Source organism: Ascidiella aspersa, chromosome 9, assembly GCF_963924565.1.
Source record: "Ascidiella aspersa chromosome 9, kaAscAspe10.2, whole genome shotgun sequence".
Classification (NCBI taxonomy): Eukaryota; Metazoa; Chordata; class Ascidiacea; order Phlebobranchia; family Ascidiidae; genus Ascidiella; species Ascidiella aspersa.
The window spans coordinates 721,585-745,998 of record NC_139455.1 but is presented as its reverse complement, the minus strand read 5'-3'; the positions used below and the strand labels follow the sequence as shown (position 1 = coordinate 745,998).

General features: G+C 36.2%; 2 protein-coding genes across 4 annotated transcripts; one reads left to right on the top strand and one right to left on the bottom strand.

Annotated features, from left to right (window-relative positions):
• Positions 1-632: 632 nt before the first annotated feature.
• LOC146131772 (uncharacterized) lies at positions 633-22,818 on the top strand. Of its 3 annotated transcripts, XM_083396928.1 has the most exons (11): positions 633-729; positions 797-853; positions 5,963-6,010; positions 8,065-8,676; positions 9,147-9,533; positions 9,855-10,142; positions 13,827-13,907; positions 16,674-16,789; positions 17,806-17,985; positions 21,979-22,167; positions 22,676-22,818. In XM_083396928.1, exons 1-11 carry the CDS (start codon positions 687-689, stop codon positions 22,709-22,711), a joined length of 2,037 nt encoding a protein of 678 aa, XP_083253054.1. In that variant the 5' UTR covers positions 633-686; the 3' UTR covers positions 22,712-22,818. The 3 variants fall into 3 exon arrangements, with proteins under 3 accessions (XP_083253054.1, XP_083253052.1, XP_083253053.1); XM_083396926.1 differs by having other exon boundaries at positions 21,979-22,766; XM_083396927.1 differs by having other exon boundaries at positions 659-729; positions 800-853; positions 21,979-22,766.
• LOC146131771 (MICOS complex subunit MIC13-like) lies at positions 22,795-24,334 on the bottom strand. Its single transcript, XM_083396929.1, has 3 exons — positions 24,312-24,334; positions 23,626-23,776; positions 22,795-23,195 (listed from the first exon to the last, which is right to left on the bottom strand). The coding sequence occupies exons 1-3, from the start codon at positions 24,332-24,334 to the stop codon at positions 23,046-23,048; spliced, it is 324 nt and encodes a 107-aa protein (XP_083253055.1). The 3' UTR covers positions 22,795-23,045.
• Positions 24,335-24,414: the final 80 nt, after the last annotated feature.

Below are 24,414 nucleotides of genomic sequence, written 5' to 3'. Positions count from 1 at the left end.
GCACAAAGTTGATTGAAGAGAATTTGTTCGCCAAGGCTTGGCAGTTATACTAAATACAAACGCTTAGTATTTGGGCCACAGGGAAAAAGGTTGAGAAACACTGAGCTAAGAGCTTTAGGCCAGGAGTGGGCAAATGTATTCGATGGAAGAGCCATTTGCAGAAAATACAAGTAACAGAGATCCACAAAATTATTTCAATAGAAAAACGGTAAATAATGCAAGTTCAGCCTTTAGAACAGAAGTGTAATGTAACTAAACGGCAATAATTACCACAATAATAATAATGGTAATGACAAAATAACACGCACAATATTTATCAATATTAGTCTTTAGTTAACTAACTCTTCGGATTCTATGTCAAGTGTTACGTCATAAACGAAATGCTGGCATAAATAAAGAAAACAAAAAGAGAGAAACGTTTTTAAACGGTATTGTTGGTAGCTCGAAGTCTAACTCTAACATTTTTTGGATTTTTGCGATTCGTCTGACAGAGCCACAAAAAACATGCCGGTGAGCCGTGGTTTGCCCACCCCTGCTTTAAGCGAACGGCGCAGCGTTGAATTGGCGGAGAAAAAAGGCGCGTTTTGCTTGAAGCATAGGCGCAGTCATCAGAGCGGCATTACACACGCCTCTCCGTCAACTGGGCTGTTAACTTGTTGCTGCTGTGCAAAGGAAGCGATAGAGTAATGGAAAAGGAAGTCAGAAAATCACTTAGCACCTCCATGGCAGGTTGGTTAATAGAATGTTGCGCCTGGGCGTTTGGCTTTACGTTTTGCTGACTTTGTTTTGCTACCAGCAGGTATCCCGACCATCGTATTTAACCAACAAAGCGCCACAAGTTCGCCAAACGAAGGTAAGTAACAAGTTACATTATGAAGTATAAATGCATGTTGTAAATAAACGTAGAATGAATATAAAAGATCATACAGAAGTAGGAAGCATTTTGTGACCGTTTCGAATAACTCTTATGATATTGGCTGGAGGTTGTAGTTAGACGTAGAATGAATATTAAAGCACATACAGAAGTGGTTACATGTTAACATCGAATAAAAACTCAATCAATACGTTCACAAAATACTATCTACTTCTGCATGGGCTTTGATGTTCATTTCAAGTCAAACTACAACCTTCTAATTGATTCGAAACGTTCCCATAAAAAGTTCCACTATCAGGTTTAAGATGTGCATAGTGAGTGCGTTAAAATGTGTATGCAACAGAGCAAAAGGCTATAGCACTCAACCACTTAAGCCTTTAATGTTAGCTTAAGAAGGGCGTACTCAACTGTTTATACTATGATGGCCGTAACAACTCTACAGAAAATTGCGCATTAAAGTACAGTTATCAAGTACAGGTTTCAAGAGTGTACGGCGACACCTGATACTTTTGTGACCACAAACCGTATATTTGCAGAGCATTGCACCAGTTTAACCATATACAATGCATGTTCATAATGCGTAAACTGGGCTGTGTTCTAGTCCTCTTGAAATTACACATTAATGTTAACAGATCACACATTAATAGTCGATTAATCGTACATGTGTTAAAATCAATAGACTTACATGTTTTACCTTGTAAATGGTATTGGTTTACCGGCCTCATTTATTCATTGATTATGTTGAAATGTTGCTGTTGTGATGCATGGCGTTATTCCTATGTGACTTATTCCTATGTGACTCAAATGAAGTCTGTTCCGGGAATTGTATACGAACACTTTATTACACTGGTTCTTAAACCCATTTGGCTTGCGATACACTAAACAAATATTAATTTGCAGCACACTTCTACGAAGCAACAGTATCAAAACTTTTAACGACCGCCTCCAAAAATACACGACTAGAACTAGACAATAGATAAAGGCCATAATGTCGTCAGATTTATAAATTTTAATGGATAGTTGCATTTAATCTCACATGCTTATTGTATGCTTATTTGTAACGTATTTTACGACACGCTTAAGAATCTCTCGAGGGACACAGTTTTAGAATTACTACCTTGTACAGAAAATTGCCAATCAATATGTACATGTTTTATGCGGACTTTTTGACACCTGAAACTATTTTTAACCAATTATTTGCAGAGAATTGTACCATTTTCACCATAAATAATGCATGTGCTCAATATTTAAAGTTAGAATTTAATAACTTACAAACTGTTTTTTGTCACTTTAAATTCGTACTGGACAACGTTAATCGGTCACACATAAATTGCCGTACATGTTTAACATTAACAGCAGTGGTTATTTTGCTTATAAACTTCGAATATGCCTACCCAGCGTTGCTCATGCGATAGCTGTAGCTTCTACAGCAATTACGTATCGTCAAGTACAGGGTTTTCTGCCTGCATTTGACACATTGCAATTTTATCAGACCAAAACCTCTTGTTCAAAGAACGCTGCCCTATACTTCAACTATATATAATGCATGTGCAATTGTGCATATATGAACTGTCACAGAGCGCTTTTTAAGACGTACAGGCCAGTATTACCGGGACGCATATGAACAGTCTTGCATGATTTTCATTGTATAACTTATTGTGGCACCATTGGCCCACACTGCTTTGTGAATAAAATTGCTTCGCGCCAACGTACTTCAAACATTGGTGTTTTTAATCTTGCAGTGTTTATCAATATAGCATTTTGCAACTGAATTACAGTGATATCGAACACACCTAAAAAAACACAATAGTTTTGAGCTGTTTTAGGACCCATCTGGGCCACATATCACAACAAAACTACGTGTGTGTTTTCTGTAGTTGGGCATTTATTAATCGTTAAAGTAGTTTGAAAATCTCAACTACTTAAGGTGACACAAAATTGAAATTTAGTCAGACAACTCTAGTTATATATTTCATGCTTGGTCGTTTATATTTGAAAAGCAACATGCCATTGTTACATGACATTATGATAACACAAAGGCCGAACAATGAGACATAAGTGACTGGGGTTAATTATAATAACTGAACACATTACATAGGGCTGCAGAAAATGTTTTTTAACGACTTGGACGTGATGTTATAAGGGTGGTAATTTCCCTAATTGACTGTTTGTGACGCATTTCCACTATGATAAGCGGTGGTCTGGTAAAAATAGGATAATCATTTAATTGCTGCATGTTTCTTACAGAAGCAGTTTAGTTATTTCTATTCCAAGTTTATTTTAGTGTTTCTTATCCCTTATGTCGCGGCCCAAAATTGTGCGGCTGTTTGATTTGGTTGGGTCGCCGACTGTGGAGGTTTCACATAGTAGAATTGCTGATATTTATTCTGAAAAAGATTGCTTCATTATTTGAGAAAATTACGTAATAGAAAACATGGCTTATTAATTCTATTCGAATCTGTTTTTGCTAATGTCTTATGTTTTAGAACACTATATACCGATCTGTTCATAAGTTTAATGGTGAAAATAACGGCCCAAATAGACGTAAAAAGCGACAAGCTTTATTGTTCAAACGTTTCGGCAAATGCTCATGCCATCATCAGTGATATGAAGGCCGAAACGTTTGAATAATAAAGCATGTCGCTTAGTTTGTCTATTTGGGCCGTTATTTTCACCATCGATCTTATGTTTTAGTCGCTTACAAAAAGTAAGCGAATTGTGTCGCTGAAACTTCGCTGTATTACTTCGCTTAGTATTTGGTATGATGTTAAATAGAAGAAGCTTATACATTATAAGTAACCCATATTTTAGAACTGCAACGTAAATAAAAGGCTTATAATTCAATGTTTAATGCTATTGCAGTTGCAGACGTTTTGATATGAAAACAGTAGAAGCTTATTATTTAACTTGCTATGGTGTTTCTGTCAGTGTTTCCTCAACATAATCGTTTTTAATTACTTTTTTATTTTCGTTGTTTAACTTGTTTTTCTTTGTTTAAATGCAATCAGTGTATCACGTTTTAACATCATTGAAGTCAACTTGTAGGCACCACGGGGCAAAACACGAAGCTAAACTAATAGATTGCTTTAAACCCGGCTTTAAATAGTAATCCTTAACATAACACGGCCATGCTTTTAAGCATTGATATTGATTTATTTTCATTTTAAGTGGCGAATTGTTCAAACCTATCAATATTGTCGATTGTCGATGTCAAAACTGTAGTGAGAAGTCATTAATCAAGTTTTAAACGAACTAAGTTTTTTTTTATAAGTTAAACGCTTAGCTTGTGTTAATTTGTCTTTACTTGCTAATATTCACGCAAATGTTCGGCGCAGAAAATGCTTTAAAACAGGGATTACCAAATTTTTTCCAAAGGCCTCGAATGACTGTAATGCCTGACGATAGCGAAAAGGAAATATAATTTGTGTTAAAATTATCCCGATGACCTAATAAAATTAAACGGTGACAAAGTTTTGGGCGGTCCATGTGTTGAAACGCTGTTTAAAAGGTACTTTGGTTTGTTTCTTGATGAATAAATAGCGATGCTTTTACAAACTGTGCGCATTTCAAGTAATAATTTATACAAATTTACGGTGTTAAAATTTAAAAGAAATGCGTCATACGTTATAGACACAAAAGGTGTTCTACAACTGTGAAGATAATACTGAAAAATCGCCAAAATTTTTTTCTGTGCTTAAATTCCACTACTTTAGGCTTCGGGCAATCATTTCGCCCCCTGATGTAGACACTTAATTATTTTGAGCCCTGCGCTATAAGATGACGTCACTAATCTGCTGTCGAGTTGCATTAAATGGATCATGACACGTTGGGTGCATTTTATCGATTCCCGCGCTTTGGGAGTTCTGCAGTTAACTGCGCACATCAGGTCAGCTGCATCAACTAGCAGAAGGCTAATTTGATCAATTTGGTGAACAAAGTTAAGGAAAACGAAATTGTTAGTTAATTTCGCTGACAGATTATAGGTATTTTTCTTAGTAATTTACCTTGCACCTTACTTGATACTGTTACCTTACCAAATGTTAACTCCAATTAAGGAGTTACTGAATTAAGTAAATTTGATTTTCCCTTTGAAGTTTATTAAAGTTTAGCTTGTGTGCGGAAGATGTACTGTTGCAGGTATAAAATTTTTTTTTAGATAATTAATCATATTCTATTAGAAGATTTAGATCAGTTAAAAAAAATTAGTTTGTTCTTTAAGTGCGAAGCCAGTAAATTTCACGTATATGTTTCGATGAGTTAAAATTTGAGTTCTGTCCGTTTTTTTTCAAAAGGAGTTGAAGAACATTGTTTTTCAGAAGGTAATTATTTTTAACCTCAGTTTTTTATTTCTTTATTATTAAGGCCGAAAATAATACAAATTTTAAGTTGAATTAAAACAGTTTTAAATAGGACTAAAACAGGACTAGTGCCTTATAGTCGTAATAACGTCTAAATAACAATAAGTCCTAAACACGTCGAAATAAAACCTAAACGACCAGAATAAAGCCTACACAACTTTTTACCAAACCTTAACTTCATGATTAACCCCCCTACTGCATTCAACCCCAACCCAATTTTTAACCCCTACTATTACTTATCAAGAACTCCAAACAGGTGCAAAATCCGAAGCTTATGCACCGTTCAAATTTAAACTAGGGCGCCCAAATGTTGACAGCAAAACGGCCGATCCCAGACCCATAGCCCCCGGTCGTCCCATACCCTCTCCCTACAGTTTAAGGTTTATTTTTTCGATTTAGGTCTTATTCCGATGAATTCGGAAAGTTTAGGTCTTATTCTAAAACTGTCGTTGGTTTTAACACTATGGTATTATAGATTATTCTGCTTTAGATATTGCTGCTTTGTAGTTCTTAGTGTGTGTTATCGTGTGTACACTTTTTCCATGGCTATATCTTATAAATCTAATTATTCAAGTGTGCGAAAGAAGCACATTTTAGTGCTCTACACTTCTGTGGAACCATTTATTTGCGCAACTTGAAATACGAACGCTGAGTGTTGCACCAACAATAGCATAAGAAGTGATCGATCTAACTTATTAAGCTCCTACTGTAACTTTTTGTTTGCTTAAAGGTGAAGCGGCCATGATGAAAGCAGCCTCTCTCGCAGCAATCTCAGAAGGTTCGTGTGATTTTTAACCGGAAATGTGACGCGATAACAATATACCGTGTCGTGAATAACTTACTCAGGGCTGGTGAATGGTAAATACAGATAAAAAACAAGAATTTTGATTCTCCTAACTACAAAAAGCGTGTTGGAATACGGTCACAAATAAAAAGTTGCAAGATTTTTTAATATTATGTTTTTTTAGCTGCTACATAATCTAGAAGTGTCTATAATATATTTATTCGTTCGCAGATGATTGATTAAAGTAACAAAATAAATATTAAGTAGTCCAGTCACAATAACATTGCCATTCCTAGCCAACGACATAGCTTTTAAGTTTGGTATCTCCCAATCACAGAGACGAAAGAGATTTAACTGATTTAAGCTTCTCGATAATTGCTGGGAAATCCGTCACAAAATACGCGCAGACTTTATGACATATTGGCCATAATTCAGATAATGCCAATTAGTGCTGATTAGGTAATTTACGTTTATAAAGATGGCTTAAATAAACTAATGGACATTTGTAATCTGTACCTACGCAATATTTACTGAATAGTGATTTTATGAGAATAATTATAAATGTTTTTAATATTTCGTAATAAAAAGTATAAGCTTTATTTTTTGCATCAACCTGCAACAATTCCTCATTAAGGACTTAAAAAAATAATCTAAGCCCTAACATTGAACACATAATAATTTAGTTTTAATCCGCTCAGACTTTTAAGTAGTAACTATTTATAGAAATAATAATAACAACAAGATTTGACGCAGAGTAGTAGTCCTATTTTGAAATAACCAGATGTACCAACTAACATATGGCACTTACTCCGAATTACGCTAGATATTGATGTTCAATTGACGTAAGGGCCCTTTGCGTTATCTGTCTCGAATCTAAATCGGTGTAAAGTGCTTTATTCGGATTCAGTTATGCTTTCAGTACAATCGTCGGGTAAAGAATTGCCTAAATATCTTATAGGTCCACCAAGCCTTTAAGTTCAGGAGGGGTTTTGGACTTTTTTAACGCGCCCCCCAAAAAAAACTAATAAGAACCTTTTTAACATATTTTGCAAAATTAATTTTTTTTTTAATTTTTGGAAGCGTATAAACAATACATTTATTTGTATTATATTTAACAAGTATCTTTAATTTTACGTTTTTTAACTTCTCACCTTAAAGTTTGTATTCGATTACTTTTTTATATTATTTTAATATAAATTTCAATGAATTTGTATTCAGCACATTTTAACACAATAGTAGAGATTTATAAGATCCAATTAAAAATGATTTATACAACCCAATTGGATATTGAGTTTACATTGGTTATTTGCTGCCTTCCCAATTCATTGCCTTGCTTCAAATTGATTTTCTTTCTCGTAAATAATGATTGACTGCCACGCGTCGAAGCCTTAATTATTTATGATAGTTGAGTCGCGTTTTTGTGGCAAGACCCGCTTGCAAATATTTGAAACCCAGCAAAAACACTTTAATATTGATGTGGGATTAAGTTCGTTTATTTTGCATGCAATTTATTGCTACTGGTATATGATATTCATTTGGAAAAGCAATATTCTTTGCAAGGGCAAAACAAAACATTTTAACCGGATTTTAGTTAAAGTTTATTATTTTTAAACACTTTATTTTTAACGGGTTTGAATTGAAATAAATAAAAGCACGCAAACTAATTATGGTGATGATTATTTATAGTGTAAAGTTATTTAACTGCCGTAGATTTTATTTGGGCGGTATTAAATAATTGTAGGTGCAACTAATCAAACTGTCGTGTCCAAAAAGTAAACAAAATACTTTTTCTATGTTTTTTTGTTTTTTTTTAACCAGTAAGCAAAAAATTCTATCCATCTTCGACTTTATCCGTAAAAATGAAGCCATATGTTTTTTTGATAACCAACGTTCTTCTTCCCATATGGGAAGATCGTAAATTGCAATGTGTGATGCTTTACTGTTATCTGTCTAATTTTGGCGAGATTCGAACTTGCATCCTTGAAAATTTACGAGCACGATATCTACTTTTTACGCTTTCCTCCTACTGATAACGTTCCCCTTCCCAGATGGAGTTGCTGTGAGTCCTCCGGACAGCCTTCGACGCTTGGCTCGCTTTGTAAAGCATAGGATCGACCTCATGAAGATCCAGAACAGCATCTCCCCCTTCTTCGTTCCTCCGAGGATCGTAAGAGCTGACTTCTACTCCGGGGAGACTTGGCACCAATACGAAATGGACGATCTCTACGCTTCACACAAGGCAATCTTCCGTCTTCCAAATCAAGCGCTCACCAACTATTCCAACGTATTCACTCCCGTGTCCGGAAGAGCCCCTCGTTTTGTGTCCGTGGTGGGGCATCCGGGATGCGGCTGTACGACATTTGCTCTCAAGTTTGCATCCGAAAAGATGGTCAAGAGAGGATCTCTTGTGCTCCTCTTCGACTTCCCCAAACTCCTCGGGATGAACTGTGAGAAGATGACCCTCCAGGAGCTGCTGGTGGATCGCCAACATCCGGAGCTGAGCGAACTCGACAGGAGCTCGTTGTTCGAGTGGATGTTGAGGAACGAGGAGAGCTGCACGATCATCATCGACCGATTTAACGCAAACCGACTTCAGATGAACGAAGTGAGGAGGGAGTTGGATCACGGGAGCAAAGCAAACGCGAGCTCGCTCATCATTGGTGCGAATTAGTTATTTTGTTAAAACATTGTTGTTATACGACGGCCCCGTATGGCGGGAGGTCGTGAGTTCGAACCTTGCCGTAGCCGATACCCGAAACCAAGTGATGTATCGGTACTCGTTCGATACTGGGGTGGTATCGGTATCGATCAAATACCAAATTAATATGGGAAATGAAGTTATGAAAGAAGATATAGTCAATGTTAAAAATAACTGAATTATTGGTATCTTAGTTGGCTAAAAAACAAGTAAACAATCCTTTTGTTCTCTAATCAGTTAATCCTTAAAAACTTAAAATGAAAAAATACATAGTTTATTATACATCACATTGTTTTAAACCTAACTTTTAAAGTTCAACCGAAATAAAATTACAGTGCAGTTAACGCCTTTTCACGAACTTGCTGTTCAATAAACTTAAGTGCTAATCTATTTTCAAGAATTTTATTATGAATTACTTTTCTTCCTTCGTAGCTCTCATCTCCGGAAAACTGCTTAGGAACATCCGAATCCTCATTACGTCACGCCCCAACAACGTCATCCATCTCCATGGCGACGTGCGTCCTGACGTCACATACTTGTTGTACGGGTTCGCAGCGGAGAACGTCAGGGTCCTGTGGAGCAACTTGGTGGGTCGCAAATCACGTCAGCTTTGGCAGGAGCTACACCGGAAGTCCCCTCTTGTGATAACTATACTCCCAGGATCGCCGTACCTGATGCAGCGCGTTGCCAAGGCGATAGACGCTGGATGCAGCACGACTGCGCAGATCTACCACTTCATGTACAACGATTACCTACATTCGAATCACTGCAGCCTCAAACCAGTGATGGAGGATCGACTACGGCTCCTTGCCTTTAGAGGTAGTTGTCCGTCTTTGACTTATTTAAACTATTGCTACAAGCCATAGTAATAAAAATAAAAAAACAGCTTTTCTGGTAATTGTAATTCTTTACCAACGTATCAGTAAAGAGTCATGCGCCCTGACGAAGGTGACTTGCATAAGTTGCCGTCACAACCTTTAGAAATAAGTCACACTATGTGCCTTTCCTTGAGTGATGCGCGTTTGTTTGTTTATAAATCTGGAAATTTTTTTAAATATTTCTTAAATATTTTTTTTAAATAACATTGTATTGTATGTAAATCTTTAAAACTTTTAATTCACTGATTCTTCGCCTTCAAAGGACACACCATGAGTCCGTCCGACATATCCATGTCAATAGACGACGTCAAGGACTTCATGATCGCTCTTCCGAAGAAGCGGGACTCTCGCAACCTCCCGCTGGATGAAGGGAACAACATCCGCCTCTTCTTTATCCACATTATCATCCGGGAGTACTTGGCATCTGAACACATCCTCATCCAGCTCGACAACCAAGAATTTGCGTCCTACTTGAGGACCGGGATTGGAAGAAGACCAACCCTGGAGCTGCTCCTCTCAAGTCTACTCCTGGATCACAAGCTGCATCTCGGTGAGAAATAACATCTGCTTGTTTTTGTTTCTTTGTGAGAATTTTTTATTTCAATTTTCGGCTTTAGCGACACCTTTTTGGGGCTTTTTTTGTTTTATTTCGGAAATGTCAAATCCCATAAAGAAGTAGGTATCATTTTTAACTGTTTCGAATAACTCTTTATTCAATGCGACATAACCTTGCAATTTTAGGGGCCGTAACTTTTTCATCAAAGTACCTAAAATGCTTTTAACTCTAGTCTAAGAAACTATTAAAAAAAATTGACTGTTTCAGTCGCTTAAAACACCTTAAAAAAGGAAACTGGTAAAACCAGATTTTATTAATTTACGAAAGAGCGATGTGTTTAACGAACTAAATGTTTAATTTTGCGATTCATTGGTCTTGTCTTGCGTGTGTGTTTGTTTTAAACTGTAGGTATTTGTTTGTGTATTAGTTTCATAGTTGTGTCGTTTGCAAAACTATCAAAAATTATAGTTTTTAGTTCGCGAAACCAAATTCCCCTAAACCTCGGTGGTACCAACTGCCAAATCAATACAGGTTTGAAAAGCGTGAAATAGTTCAGTTGAAAGACATGTGTTGAAACACGAGCTTAAGTTTAAGTGCGTGCGGTCCTTCGGTGTAACGCATCATTGAAACATACCAGAGTTCATTCAGGCAACGGCCCGTAACACGAGCGAGAAATAAGGGCGAAGGGAAATGTAGGTTTTCTGGCAGTTTGTTACCACTTGCTTTACAATTTGCGTCAGGCCTCTTCACGCATTTTTCAACAACAGGGCATGTGCAGGCATGTGGTACAGTGCAAATATAAAACCCCATACAATGGCATACGAAGGCGGAAGCATTTAAAATGTTTCGAATAATTCTTAAGATAATGACTGGAGGTTGTAGTTAGGGTGGATTGAATACCAAAGTCCGTACTAAACTATTTTGAACGGTTGATGTTGAAAATGAATAAACAATAAGCATATATTCAAAAGGTCCAAAACCCAAACCACCAACCATTATGCTCGAAGGGCATTTGATGTTTTTCTGGTAGAATGTAATAATTTTAGTAGTTCACGCTGTATGGATTGGTTTTGCCAGTAGGTCGTTGCAGAAATCTAGGACTTACGCAAAACTAGGTAAAACATAACAAAAAAGCTGAATTTAAGCACAAACCATTCTTTATATTCTCCTTATATAAAGCTCATGAATTTATTTGGTAAATTACCCCCTGAATTCGCTCTTTTATATGTTAAAACAATAGAACACCTATTTTAACATGAGCGTGGCTGATTTGCCTCCTGTCTATCGAAGTCTAGCCGCTGTGTGCAATGTTGCGTGACGCATATAGGCTAGCCCAGTGCTTCTCAACTTTTTATGCTTCGTGGCCCCCTGTGATGGGTCTCAACTCTTGTGCCCCCCTGCTTACAAAAAAACCCAGCATTGTGTTTAACGTGTTTCTACTTGTTTTCCTTCGTTAGTAACAAATACAGGCATTAAACGAATTCCAACTAAACAAAATAACAAATGCACTTACATACTTTCTAATAAATTAACAGATCTGTTATTTTACTTGAAATTAACTCAGATAGTAGTCATTGCAAAGCTCATTATTGTACTCCCACAAGGTTTTTTTTTGTTCGGCTCTGTTTTGTATTTATCCAAGCGAAAGTCATTACATACGTCGAGACGAATTGGGGATTTCGTTTTATGCACGCAAGATCAGAAAATCCAGCTTCGCAAAGATAGATAATTGCGAATTAAATGCATATTACAACGGCCTTCTTGCTAAGTAGTGGGTACGAATCTCGGATAGACCAGAAACACTGTAGCCAACACTTTTGTTATCATGTGGCAACTTCAATGCAGTCCTAAAAGTGAAAGTCTGTGTTTTATAACGCCTGACGTTTTTACGCCGATCGAAGGTTTGTACGTTACTATTACTTTACGCTGTTAAGACATTTACGCTGTGCATAACCTAGCTGAATATTGGCCTAAAGTTGACCTTGAGAAACCCCGTATCGAGCTTTGCGCGTTTCACGATGGAGTGTTTGTTTTGCAACTTAACGCCCTTTAGGGAAATCTCTGCACCTGGCATTCACGTTAGTTGCTCGCCCAACAGCATTTGACGGACACCTAATGTTAAAGCGAAGGTTATCGGGCAGTTTGCCGCTCGAAAAAACGCTAACGCGGCATACAAGGCTGCATTTTAAGCAGCACAGTAATTGTTTCGTCACAGCGATAAGCGGCGTTCATCCAAACTTTCCGCGATAAACGAATAAATTATATCAGTCCCAATTACCCGACATAAACGACAGAAGTTTTGTAATTCCATGACCTAGCTAGAGAGTTATACCCTCAATCACAACTCTGGGCCCCCCAGGGTGCCGTGGGTCACGGTTGAGAAACCCTGGCGTTGTTAGTGTTTCCAAGTATATGCTGAAACTATTTAGTGTGGACATAAACAACTGCCAATAACCTGTGGTTGAATCTCCAATGGGAGCAAAATTAGCCTACCCTCCTAGAATTTTAATCCGGCAAATATTTTGTTTAAGCAAGTTTGAAATTTAGGGCTTGGTTAGCAGTAAATTGTCCGATACATTTTATTCCAATACCGATACCCGATATTTCAGGCAAACAGCATATCGGAATCCGATCCCATACCGATGACGTCATAAGTATTCTCATACGCAACAAAATAGGTGAAATTCAAATGTTTAAAGATAAATTTTTCCCGGATATTAGACCAAAATTTGCTTTAAGTGGTAGAAGTTAAATTACTACCAGCTGTTTTTTTTTTATGAATTAACCTTTCAAGATAGGATCACAAAGCATTGCTAAAATTCCTGTATTATTTGATGCCGGATCGGAGCCGATATTAGGGTGGTATCGGTGCCGATCCGATGCCGGATATTATCGGACACTCCGAATGCTGATTTGTATTGCAGTACAAACTGTAAAACAATATTTGAATTATTACAAACTTTACCAAAAATAAGAATAAAATACGCATTTTTTACGTAGTCTTTCGTTGTGTTTTGTCCTTTTTAAATGTTATATACATTTATTTTGCTGAGTCTTAATAGAAAACTAATGCTACATACCATAGGAAAGAAAAAATTACTGCGCAAATGTTTCGGTGGAATTGCGCGTTTACGTTCCGTTAGAGCGTGAAGTCATTCCTTTTTGACCCCATATAATCCAATGATAAGTTTGCCACCCACATTGAAATGACAGGTTACAGGAATCCCTGGGGTTTTGTTGCTTTTGGGATTTCACGGAATTAGTTCAACAATTCGCCTGCATTAAGACAACGTCTCTGGGGGATTCACCGAACCGGGAACACTGTTTTATCACTGAATATTTTTGTTTGTGTCGCAACCTATTTTGGCTTGCGGCGCCTTATAGAAGTTATAAATAGTTCGCGGCACCCTTGCTAGTATTTTTGCTGAGTGGTTAAATGTAACGTTACAATAAACGAGAAAAATACAACACATCTTATCGTCCACAATGAATTGTATTAAAAAGTTTAAATAACCTTAAGCGTTAGAATAACACCATATTTGGAAACCACAGCTATACAGTAAAGTGCTTCAATCCCAAATACACAGGCAGGCCTCACGAGGCGCTAAAAGCGTTGAATAATCCGCCCTTGTGTTGATTTTTCGGTTTTGTGTTGATTTTTCGGTTTCGTGTTTCCAGACTTCACGTTCGACGAAGGGAAGCGCCAGTTGTTCATCGACCACGTGCTCCAGGTCTGCCAAGAAGCAAGCTCGCCAGTCTGTGAGTTCTCAAAGTTATTTCTATATGACAATAGTAAGTAAGTAATGTTTATTTTTCCGTTAGCGCTTAAATTAAAATACACAAGTAAGCTATGACAAAAAACAAATTCACGCGCGATACGGCCGGAGCAGCGATGGGTCCAATGGACCTTCCAGTCAACTGCACGGTAAAGGTAAAGGTAAAATTAAATTAACTTGAAATAAGGCAAAACTTTTTAACAAATATATAATAGAGCAAGTAAAATGTGAAAACAGTACAATATATATATATATTTTTTTTTTCTTTTCTTTCTTCAAATCACCACAAATTTATTGAGTTATACTGAAAATAGGTTCTTCTGGTACTTATTTCTTTGTCCTCCGCTTTGGCTAATTATCCAGAAAACCTTTATCAGGGAATGTAACATATACCACACCCAACAACACGCAAAGTAAAACGAGAAAAAAGAGTGGATAAAAATGCGCTAAACAACGTTCAAAATAAAAAAGCAATAAGAGCGAAGACGCACAACTCAGTAGAAAAAGTCGCACACATAAATATCAGAAAAAAAAAATTTTAGACCAACAGAATTGGTTTTGCCGAACATATAAAGATTTACACCCATCCATGTAAACTATATAGTATCCGTCACAAAGAATCAGCATAAAAATATAGATTACTCCAGGCTTTTTCTGTTCTTTAAACCGGGCACAAATTGGGAGAATTTTTACTCTCAAATGAGCGATTTTCTCTCCAAATTTCCACAAATTCAATGAGTTGATTATGTTTACTTTATGAAGAATAAATGTACTACCAAGGTTTCCTAACGTCTGTGCCTTTTGCGATTTAGTTTCTTTACTCAAAGCACGACTAAGGCTGCCATAAATCAAAATCACGCACATCCTGCATTGAAACAGATGGTGGGCGTCATATTACTGACTTGGCAGACTCTGTATGCCACACTATACGGGCATGGGAGAGATATAAAACACGATAGCGGTCTAAACCAAATGCAAAATATTTCCTTCAAGGATTTTAATCATGTCCTTATAATGTTAAAAAAATGTTGAATATACTATTTCAAGTAAGAAGCTTGCTCATTGCAAGGTTTTAGGGAAGTTGTTTTTTCATAGTTTTGTTACCTCTCAGAAGTGCTTAGAATCAATTAAGTCATTTTCTAAATGTAACCAATGTGACGTAAATTTCTTAAGAGTGACTTCATATGCGTTAAACTTAACTATAGGAAGAATTGAACTGATAAAACCTGGGAATACTTTTTACAAACAAATCAAAGTTGCCATCTTTTATATTTCTTTTTAAATTTTCCCCAGAAAGAAACTAACATTCTCATATTTTACGTTTCATTTTACAGTGATAATGCGCCCGCATGACTTTTACCATCAGGGTGAAATTAGAATAACATTTTACCGGGACGCATAGAAATATTAAAAATGACGTCACAAAGTTACATGCTAATATATCGTCTTTTCGATACGAACTTGTACCATTATAAGTATTTAACGTATCGAAACGTCTTTATCAAGTTACTATAGTAGATATATCTCTATGAGTTGTTGAAAACGATGAAAAGCTATTTGAAACATGTAAACAATGTTATCGACTTCTAAAAGGTCGTTGATTATTCTGTTAAGTCCAATAAACTAATTACCTTCAACCTTTTTCAACCTGTTCGAAAGACGCGTCTTATTTTTATAAAAAAATTAACATTGAACCATTTGTGTTTTAGGGTTAAAACGTCATCCGTAGATTACAGTTGTAAAGACAGATATGTGTGCGCATGTTTCATTGAATCATTCGGAAGTTGTTGTTTTAAAAGCATTTAGATCGCTTTTTCTTTGTACAGCTTAGAGCTTAGATCAAACAGGCGACACACACACTGTCAAAATAATTAGCTTTTTTAAAACGGCTGGACATTTACATCAGTTCATGGCAATAGCGCATTATCTGTTTAGAGACGGATCATTACATAGTCTACCTTAATATCTGCTCGGACACGTCTCGTAAACCGAAACGCACTGCAGCCCGGTGTATCGTCCCTTGGGTGGATTCTGCTAATTATGTTGACAGTGCGTATGTCAGCGGGTTAATGTTCCTGTAACTGCTAACAGTGATCTGTCAGTTCTACTTGTTTGTGCGCTGACGGCCTCTCACTGGTGGGAAGTGTAAGCTTTAAAGCGGTATTTTGAGCGGATGCTTGCTTAGCTTGTGGCAGCAAACACAAATCATCCTCTGATGGTTTCGCCTTGGTATTATCGTTAAAGAAACTCAGTAGGAGGTGATACAGGCTTGCAGCAAACTCTGTTTATGCTTCCACGTGTCGTGGCCCCTTCCATTGACTTACAACACTTTGTTGCACCTACGGTTCACGAAATAGAAAAACGGCTTCACATGACGTCACGAGAGAGGTTTCTAAAGTCGTAATGCAAACGACAAATTTATGTTTAACTGGCTAATAATTACAATTAGATCTACTTGTGAGGGTCACGGTCGCTGTGCTAGAGTTTTATGTTTGCTTGCAAGACCTTCTTCCGCCTTATAAATTCTCCCCATGCTGTTAATATTTGTCCATTTAAAAAATATTGGCTAATTATTCTTCTACTCTATATATTTTTTCATTTTAACTTGAGTTTTATATATATATATATTTTTTTTTATTGATTTGTGTTTAGGCAAGAACTCTGACTTAAGATTTATATTCTTGCATATTAATTTCTTATTATAGGCCAAAATGTAATAGTAATTTTCACCTCTATATTTTGCCCGCAGACAGCTCAGGTCCTGTTCCTTGCGAGTTGATCGATTCGCAACAAGATCGCTATCTGAACATCCTCGAGGTGGTGCGAGAGAGCAACAACCTCGAACTGACGAGGAGCGTCGCCGAGGTAGAAAGAAGTTAAGAGATTCTACTGATACCCGATGAATGAGCAGAAATAACGGTGCCGATACGATATTGACTGACATCATAAAATAGTTCGGTTTGCGGTGACGACCGAGCGGAGCGACCCCCTTGAAAAGAGCGTAGAATAGTTCGCTTGGTTCCTACAAGTTATTCACTATATCCACTGAAGTCGCCCATTATAACAGCTTCGGTATTATTGCATCTTTAATTCCTAACACAACATCATTCTGTCACCTGCCGTGCTTTGCTTAGACTGTTGCTAAAATGAATATAGAAAGTAGAAAGGTGATTTTTCCAGGACGTTTGGTGATACATTTGATAATAATTTCGTCCCGCCTTTGTAAGTGTTACTTTAATTTACTTCTCAGTCACATTAACTAAAGATGATACAAGTTCGTATCGAAAACGTCTTATCAAAATAATGTTGATTTGCTCGACCATTGGCGCTTTGACATCATTATCAATCTTCAGACCAGCCTAGACATAACGTTGCGACAAACACTTGCGCTGCCTAACCTACACTTTTCTCCAATTCTATGAAAAATGTCTGCGGTGCCCCCTTCCCTTGGTGCCCTAAGCACGTGCTTATTTTACTTAACGGTTAAACCAGCCCTTTCCATACTTTACTTACAGTCTTTTTCGGCCCGGGTAAATTTTAGTTAGTTATACTTTTTTTACTTATCCTTGTATTATAATGGGAATAGGGTTTATTTGTCATTGCATTCCTAAACAAATTGCCGTACTGGAACTCTGGGAGGGTCTACTCGGCAAGTCGGGTACCATTTTGCAAAAATACCACATACGTATAGCGCCAAAACTTGATGTGATAGAGATAAATCTGACATCAGATTCGGAATCAGCTCGCCAAACTTACCCTAAAACGCTTTCTCATTTATGCAAGAAATAAGAAATATTTTTTGTTGTTTTCAATCTTTGTCCATCCAAGACGTAGAGTTATTACAACACTAGCGTTACTAAACATCTACACTTTACCGACAGGTTTTGCCCGATTACCTCGACTTCTCGCATCGCAAGTTCAGTGAAAGTGAGATCCACTCTTTCACTCGGGTTCTCACCAGGTGTGAGAAGATACTGGAGCGTCTCATTTTGAACGACTGCGGCCTCAGCTCACAAGCTTTCGTCTACCTTTCAGAGGCGATCGAGAAAATGCCGGGGATGGTAGGTTACAATCATCGAAAAAATGCCCTTGAACTGTCATTAACTATGGTTCAAAATAAAATCAATAGAAAGAAAAACCTACAGCATGCTAGGTTACAATTCCTTTTACAAATTGTCGACTAACTGACATTTAAAATAAAAAATAATAAAAATTAAATGGAAAAAACTACAGTATGGTAAGTTAGAATCTTTTTAAAAAAAATCCCAATAACTGCCATTAATAAGTAGGCTACCTAATAAAAATGTAGTCGACTAACTGACAGGATGGTAGGTTACAGTTCCTTCCACGAATTGTCGATTAACTGTCATCAAGAGGTTTAAAAATTAAAATAAACTAGACATATTTTTTTTTTGTCGGGGGTATTTTCATGGCTTAGTGTTTATTTTCAATTTTTACTTTATTTTAATTTTTTTTTTTTTTTTTTTTTTTTTAATATTTTGTATTGTGTACTTTATATTATATATTTTGTTTTTCATTTTCCTTAACTTGTTTCTGCAAGCAAAAACAGATATGGGCCGAAAACTTCCCCACTTAAAATATGCCTTTGATGCGAAAGGGGTTCAAATATGGCGTATAGAATTTGGGGAATGATCGAAACATATATTTGATAAATAGAATTTACGTAAATAATGCGTATGGCCATTTTATTATATTTTGACCGGCTTACGTGTTTGAAAATCAAATATTATTATTCTCTTAAAGACTAAAAATGGTTTAACGCCTATGGTTTGCTATACTTTTGCAAACTTTTACTCGGTAATTTTTTACCATGGCTTGGTCCGAGCAATCACTGTTAAAACAGGCTTTAAATCTGTAGTTTCAAACAATATGAAAAACACTATTATGTTCTCAATACGCAACTATTAAATCGAAAGTTTTGCTAGATGTTTAGGCCTGATGTTGGTATGCTGGTTGGAGCAAGATGCACAACAGGTGCTAACAGAGAGGCGTAGACTGCCTCAAGATTTCGCATTTAAACTTGCGGCGGTAAATACACCCTATTGACACTTAATTATTAGGTGAAGCTTATCGCGAAGTAATTGGTCGCCCGAAAAAAAGCTAACGCCGCATTGAAAGCAAGCATTATAAATGAGTCGCCGATATTCTGCTTTGAACATATCTACTCGCAATGCTTCCCTCCGTTAATTGTACGGTGGGTGAAACTTTATTCACGGCCTTACCTCTTTGTGTATTACCGCGACAATACGATGAAATACGATTTGGAGAATATTGGAAAAATCGTATTTGGAGAATATTTGCACCTGTTCTGTATGTTACTCCTATCCAACATATCAGCACACAATTATAAGTTGTGTATAATAATATAATAACTTATGGCTTTGAAGCGAAAGGGGTTCAAATATGGCGTAGATTTTAGGAAATGATCGAAACATCTATTTGATCAATAAAAATTTACGTAGATAATGCTACCGGCCATGTTATTACATTTTGGTCAGCTAGCATGTTTAAAAAGCCAATATTTTCATTCTCTCTAAATGATTTAACGTCTATGGTTTGCTATACTTTTTCCAACTTTTACTGGGTAAATTTTTACCATGCCTTGGTCTGAGCAATCACTGTTGAAACAGAGTTTAAATCTGTAGTTTTGAGCAATATGCAAACACGTTTATGTGCCTAATAAGCCACGTTTTATATTGAAAGTTTTGCCAATTTAAATCCAATAAACGCAAGATTTATTTATTTATGACGTCATGTTATGACGTTGCTTTGTAACGTCGTCGTTAATAATGCGTTAAACTTAAGCTTTTTGTTGTTGCGGCACTTGTATAATTATATTTGTTTAGGCCTGGTGTTGATATGTTTGAATGGTGCAACAATTACAACAGGTGCTAACAGAAATGTGTCCACTGCCTCAAGGATTCGAATTTAAATTTGCGGTGGTAAAATATTTTGTGTTGTAAGAGCAATAGGTTTTTTTACTTAGAGAGGCCTCTTTATGAAAGGCAAGTCGCATGCGCCTAGTTTTACTAGGCAAGCCACTTCGAACAAAAACGTACGTGTTTGAAAAGCAAATATTATCATTCTCTTAAAGATCAGAAATGGTTTAACGCCTATGGTTTGCTATATTTTTGCAAACTTTTACTCGGTAAATTTTTACCATGGCTAGGTCCGAGCAATCACTGTTAAAACAGGCTTTAAATCTGTAGTTTCAAACAATATGAAAAACACTATTATGTACCTAATACGCAAACTATTAAATCGAAAGTTTTGCTAGTTGTTTAGGCCTGATGTTGATATGTTGGTTGGAGTAACATGCACAACAGGTGCTAACAGAGAGGCGTACACTGCCTCATGATTTCGCATTTAAATTTGCGACGGTAAATACAACCTATTGACACTTTATTATTAGGCGAAGTTTATCGCGAAGTAATTGGTCGCCCCAAAAAACGCTGACTCCGCATTTAAAGCAAGTATTATAAATGTGTCGCCGATATTCTGCTTTGAACATCCCTACTCGAAATGCTTCCCTGCGTTAATTGCACGGTGGATGAAAGTTTATTCACGGTCTTACCTCTTTTTGTATTACCGCGACAATACGATGAAATACGATTTAGAGAATATTTGAAAAAACGTATTTGGAGAATATTTGCTATTTGCACCTGTTTCGTATGTTGCTTCATTCCAGCATATCAACACACAATTTTAAGTTGTGTAGGCCTGGTGTTGATATGTTGGATTGGTAACATGCGAAACAGGTGCAAAGAGAGAGAGGTGTATATTGCCACCAGATTTCGCATTTAAATTCGCGGCGGTAAAATATGTTGTTTCTTTTAGCTTTTTGTAATTTTACGAAGGAGAAGCCTCCTTTTAAAATGCAAGTCGCGCGCGCCCAGTTTTGGACGCGGCACAATGAAAGTCTTACGCGCGGGACAATAAAGCGCAGCAGGCGGTCAGGCGGTTCGTCACTTCACAAGCTGGACAAAGCAATTTTCTGCTGCTAGATGGCAGTCGTTAGCTACAGAGAGCTAAAACGCAATATTTCAGGTTTTTGCCCCCCAGTCAAAGGCCCCTGGGGGTGCAGCCTCATAAACTTCTACAAAGCACCTTCATACCACTCTACGCCATGTCTGAAAATTTGAAAGTTCTACGATGTATACTTTTTCTATAAAGCTCCGGACAAAAATCGGTCTGAAACATTTTCGGGCAAAAACAAGATATGTCCCGAAAATAAATTTTCGGCCAATATAATTAATAAAAATAAGGTCGAAAAAATCAAAGGATGCCAATCTCCGACCAAACAAAAGGCGGATTTACGATTTTTGTTTGGGGTGATCATAAAATTTTATTTTAAGGAAAAAAAAAATTACTCCGGAAAGAATGCCTTTATATATAGGTTGTCCAAACTTTTATTTTGAAAAGGGCGATAGGACACACGGCGCCTTTTGACGACACACAATACAGACTGACACAAGGGAAATACGTATTCACACGTAGAACTACGTTCTTTTGTAAACGAAAGCTTAAACACTATTGCGATTGCACAACAACCTTATCTGTTGCTTCACGACCCTGGTACATTTTACAAAAAACACTATTGTTTCACTTAGGTGTTTTTTTTTCGAAGTTTTGACAGAATTCCGCTAAGGAGCCAAATATCACTTAACAGGGTTATCACACCCTTTCATAAAAATATTGAAAGACCTTTCAAAGAAAATTCATAGGTATCCAAAAATCTAACATTGCCTCACTCAACAAGTTTTGAATATATTGCGAAATCAAAACAGTAAAAATGACATGTTAAAATTTAACAGAATAATAAATGGTTTAACAGTTTTTTATGACATTTTTGAACTATGAAGTGAGCGTGGCATACTCAGAGCCTATTCAAGGACTTAAATAGAAAACAACAACGGGTTTTCAATTATAGACTTTTCAATTTGTACATTAATTGGAAGACATTTAAAGATTGAAATACTTTGTGTGTGCAATCATGTTTGAAACTTTTTCGATGTGCAGTTTTATTTTTTAAGGTGGTGACCCTTGACCTCAGCAATAACAACATGACGTTGGTTGATCTTGAGAATGTGTGTCAGTGCCTTGGCAAGGTCGAGCGGACTTTGTATCTCAAATCTTGCACCAGAGACGTCAATAACATAAGGAGGTCCTTCACGCTTGATGAGTACGAGACGATGAAACGAGCAATGATCAGTTCCGGTTCGGTGAGTATGACGTCATATCATCCCTGTCATATGATTTTTATTTCTCCACCAGAAAAATGAAATTCACTCGTTTGCAAGTGATTACTAGAAAATGCAGTTTTATCTGTTAAGTTATTTTTTTTATAAATTTCGAACAAGGTCAAATATTAATATTGCTGATTTATAATCTTTATGTTCAACACAAATTACTGCTAACCGGAGCAACTAGCAATATGTATTTTAAAGTATTTTATTAAAAAAATGTGCTCGCTTAATAAGTGATTTTCATATTAAACTTATTTGTCAAATTTCTTATGAAACAGAATCCTAGTTTGTTTAACTAAAATACAGAAAATATAATTCTAACAAAACATTTAGGCAAATACATAAAAAGTTTCTTTCTGGAGTTAAAAATGTTTTGGTCTTTAACCATAACTTCAATCTAAATAGCACAAACTTCTGTGTGCTATGAATTTCAAAATAGAACTCCACGGACTGAACTTTTCCCACAATATATTTTGTTTTACAGCAAGCACAAATTATCGGTGATTGTGAAGATGACTGATCTGCACATTTCAACCTGTTCTTATCTTGTCGTGTGTTTTGCTATTATCACTGTGTCACACTAAAATAAACGATATTTTGGTATATAATAAAACAAAAGTAGTTTAATATCACAATAAAGCAACATATGGTAGACAAGTAAAGAGAGACAAACCAAACATATTGACAAGAAAAACCTTTTTTTTATTAAGTTACAGCAAAAATGGCAGTTTATGGTGTTGAATTTTATGAATATCCAAAATCATATTTAGATTACAAGTTAAAATCCAATTTAAAAAACCTTACTTTACAATTTTACATAAATACGCAACAAAAAATAAAAATATTGTCACTGGTCACTTTTCGTTCCATTTGTTTGAAACAAACTGAAAACCTTTATTGCATTGTTGGCCGACTGTATTTGGGGCATCGGCGAGAAAATTGAAGGATTTATCGACTCCGCTGTTCCATTTTTGAACAAGGTTCATTTCACCAGGTAAAGGGACCTTTTGATCGAAATATAACACAAAATTATTACAGTACATTTATACTACTTCGGTATTTAGTTTACAAAAATATTGACTATATATTTAAACTATAAGGTAATTTTCTCAGATAATACACATCAGGTTAATCTTCCATTTCAATATATACAAGTCAGTCTACTGTTGATTAGAATATTTGTACTTTAAAAACAACTGCACGATAGAATTGAAAAAAGTGTTGAATGCCACCAAAACATTATTATTTGCAGTTTTACAAACAAACTATTTTGATCAACAAACCATATGCAAATAGTCTTTATGATTTTCTACAATTATTTAAAGTTAAATTGGTGTTAATAGTCTATTAGCAACTACACTGCAAGAACTCTAGTTACATTTGTAACAAAGAACAAACTCTCCAAATAGATTGTGTAAAGTTATTCTATTTCACCTTTGAAAGGTAGCTTCCACCCAGTCGGTTGTCAATATTTTCGGTCAGGTTTTTAATCGCAGTTAAACTGTGGTCGGGATCTTTGTCCAGAATTCCATTCTTGGTTGTCAGGTAAACCGTTCCACCAAGAATTCCCAACTTGGCAGAAAATCTAGGATTAAACATAATGATACTTCAAAAAAATATATATATTTACATAACCTTTGGCATCTAATTTTTATGTATAAACTTAAGGGATAGTAAAAACAGTGTTTTTTAAAATTATTAATCTAATCAGCTAAGTGCGTAAATAAATCCGAATTGGATAGCTAGCAATGACTTTAGCATTTTTTTTACAAATGACTTGGCTTTGGTTAAGGCATTTTAAAAATCACTTGTTGACTACACTGCAAAAAAAATGAAAATAGGCCTCGGACTTGTAGTTATAATAAAACATCCTTTAATACGTTAAAAGTTTCGCTGTTCTAGAATCCTACCACATTTAATTTATAACTAACAAAATGATCTATCAAAGTTGTAATTGCAAGGAAGAAATAAATTGTGGAGAATAAATATAACAATAATACTTGACCCAGCCAAATGCCAACTCTCACCCTAACCCGACTATAGTTAGCAATATAAACCCCCGGACGAAAAAATGGTAGGATTCAAGACCATTGCCGTTAAATGTCATCAAATAAACTTACTTTGTCGCGGAAAGTAGAGCCATTTTGTCTAAACACACAAAAACAGCCAAATCTGAATACCAATGTTACAAACGTACGATGAATAAGTTGATGTAACTTTACA

What these genes read in the sequence shown, in the direction of transcription:
- LOC146131772 (XM_083396926.1), top strand. Translation starts at nt 687, where the DNA reads ATGGAAAAGGAAGTCAGAAAATCACTTAGCACCTCCATGGCAG. An exon ending in CGCGAGCTCGCTCATCATTG is followed by an intron (nt 8,677 to 9,146) that starts GTGCGAATTAGT and finishes CTTCCTTCGTAG; the next exon opens with CTCTCATCTCCGGAAAACTG. An exon ending in AGAAGCAAGCTCGCCAGTCT is followed by an intron (nt 13,908 to 16,673) that starts GTGAGTTCTCAA and finishes TTTTGCCCGCAG; the next exon opens with ACAGCTCAGGTCCTGTTCCT.
- LOC146131771 (XM_083396929.1), bottom strand. Translation starts at nt 24,334, where the DNA reads ATGGCTCTACTTTCCGCGACAAA. An exon ending in GCTCTACTTTCCGCGACAAA is followed by an intron (nt 23,777 to 24,311) that starts GTAAGTTTATTT and finishes GTTTAATCCTAG; the next exon opens with ATTTTCTGCCAAGTTGGGAA. An exon ending in GTGGAAGCTACCTTTCAAAG is followed by an intron (nt 23,196 to 23,625) that starts GTGAAATAGAAT and finishes TTCGATCAAAAG; the next exon opens with GTCCCTTTACCTGGTGAAAT.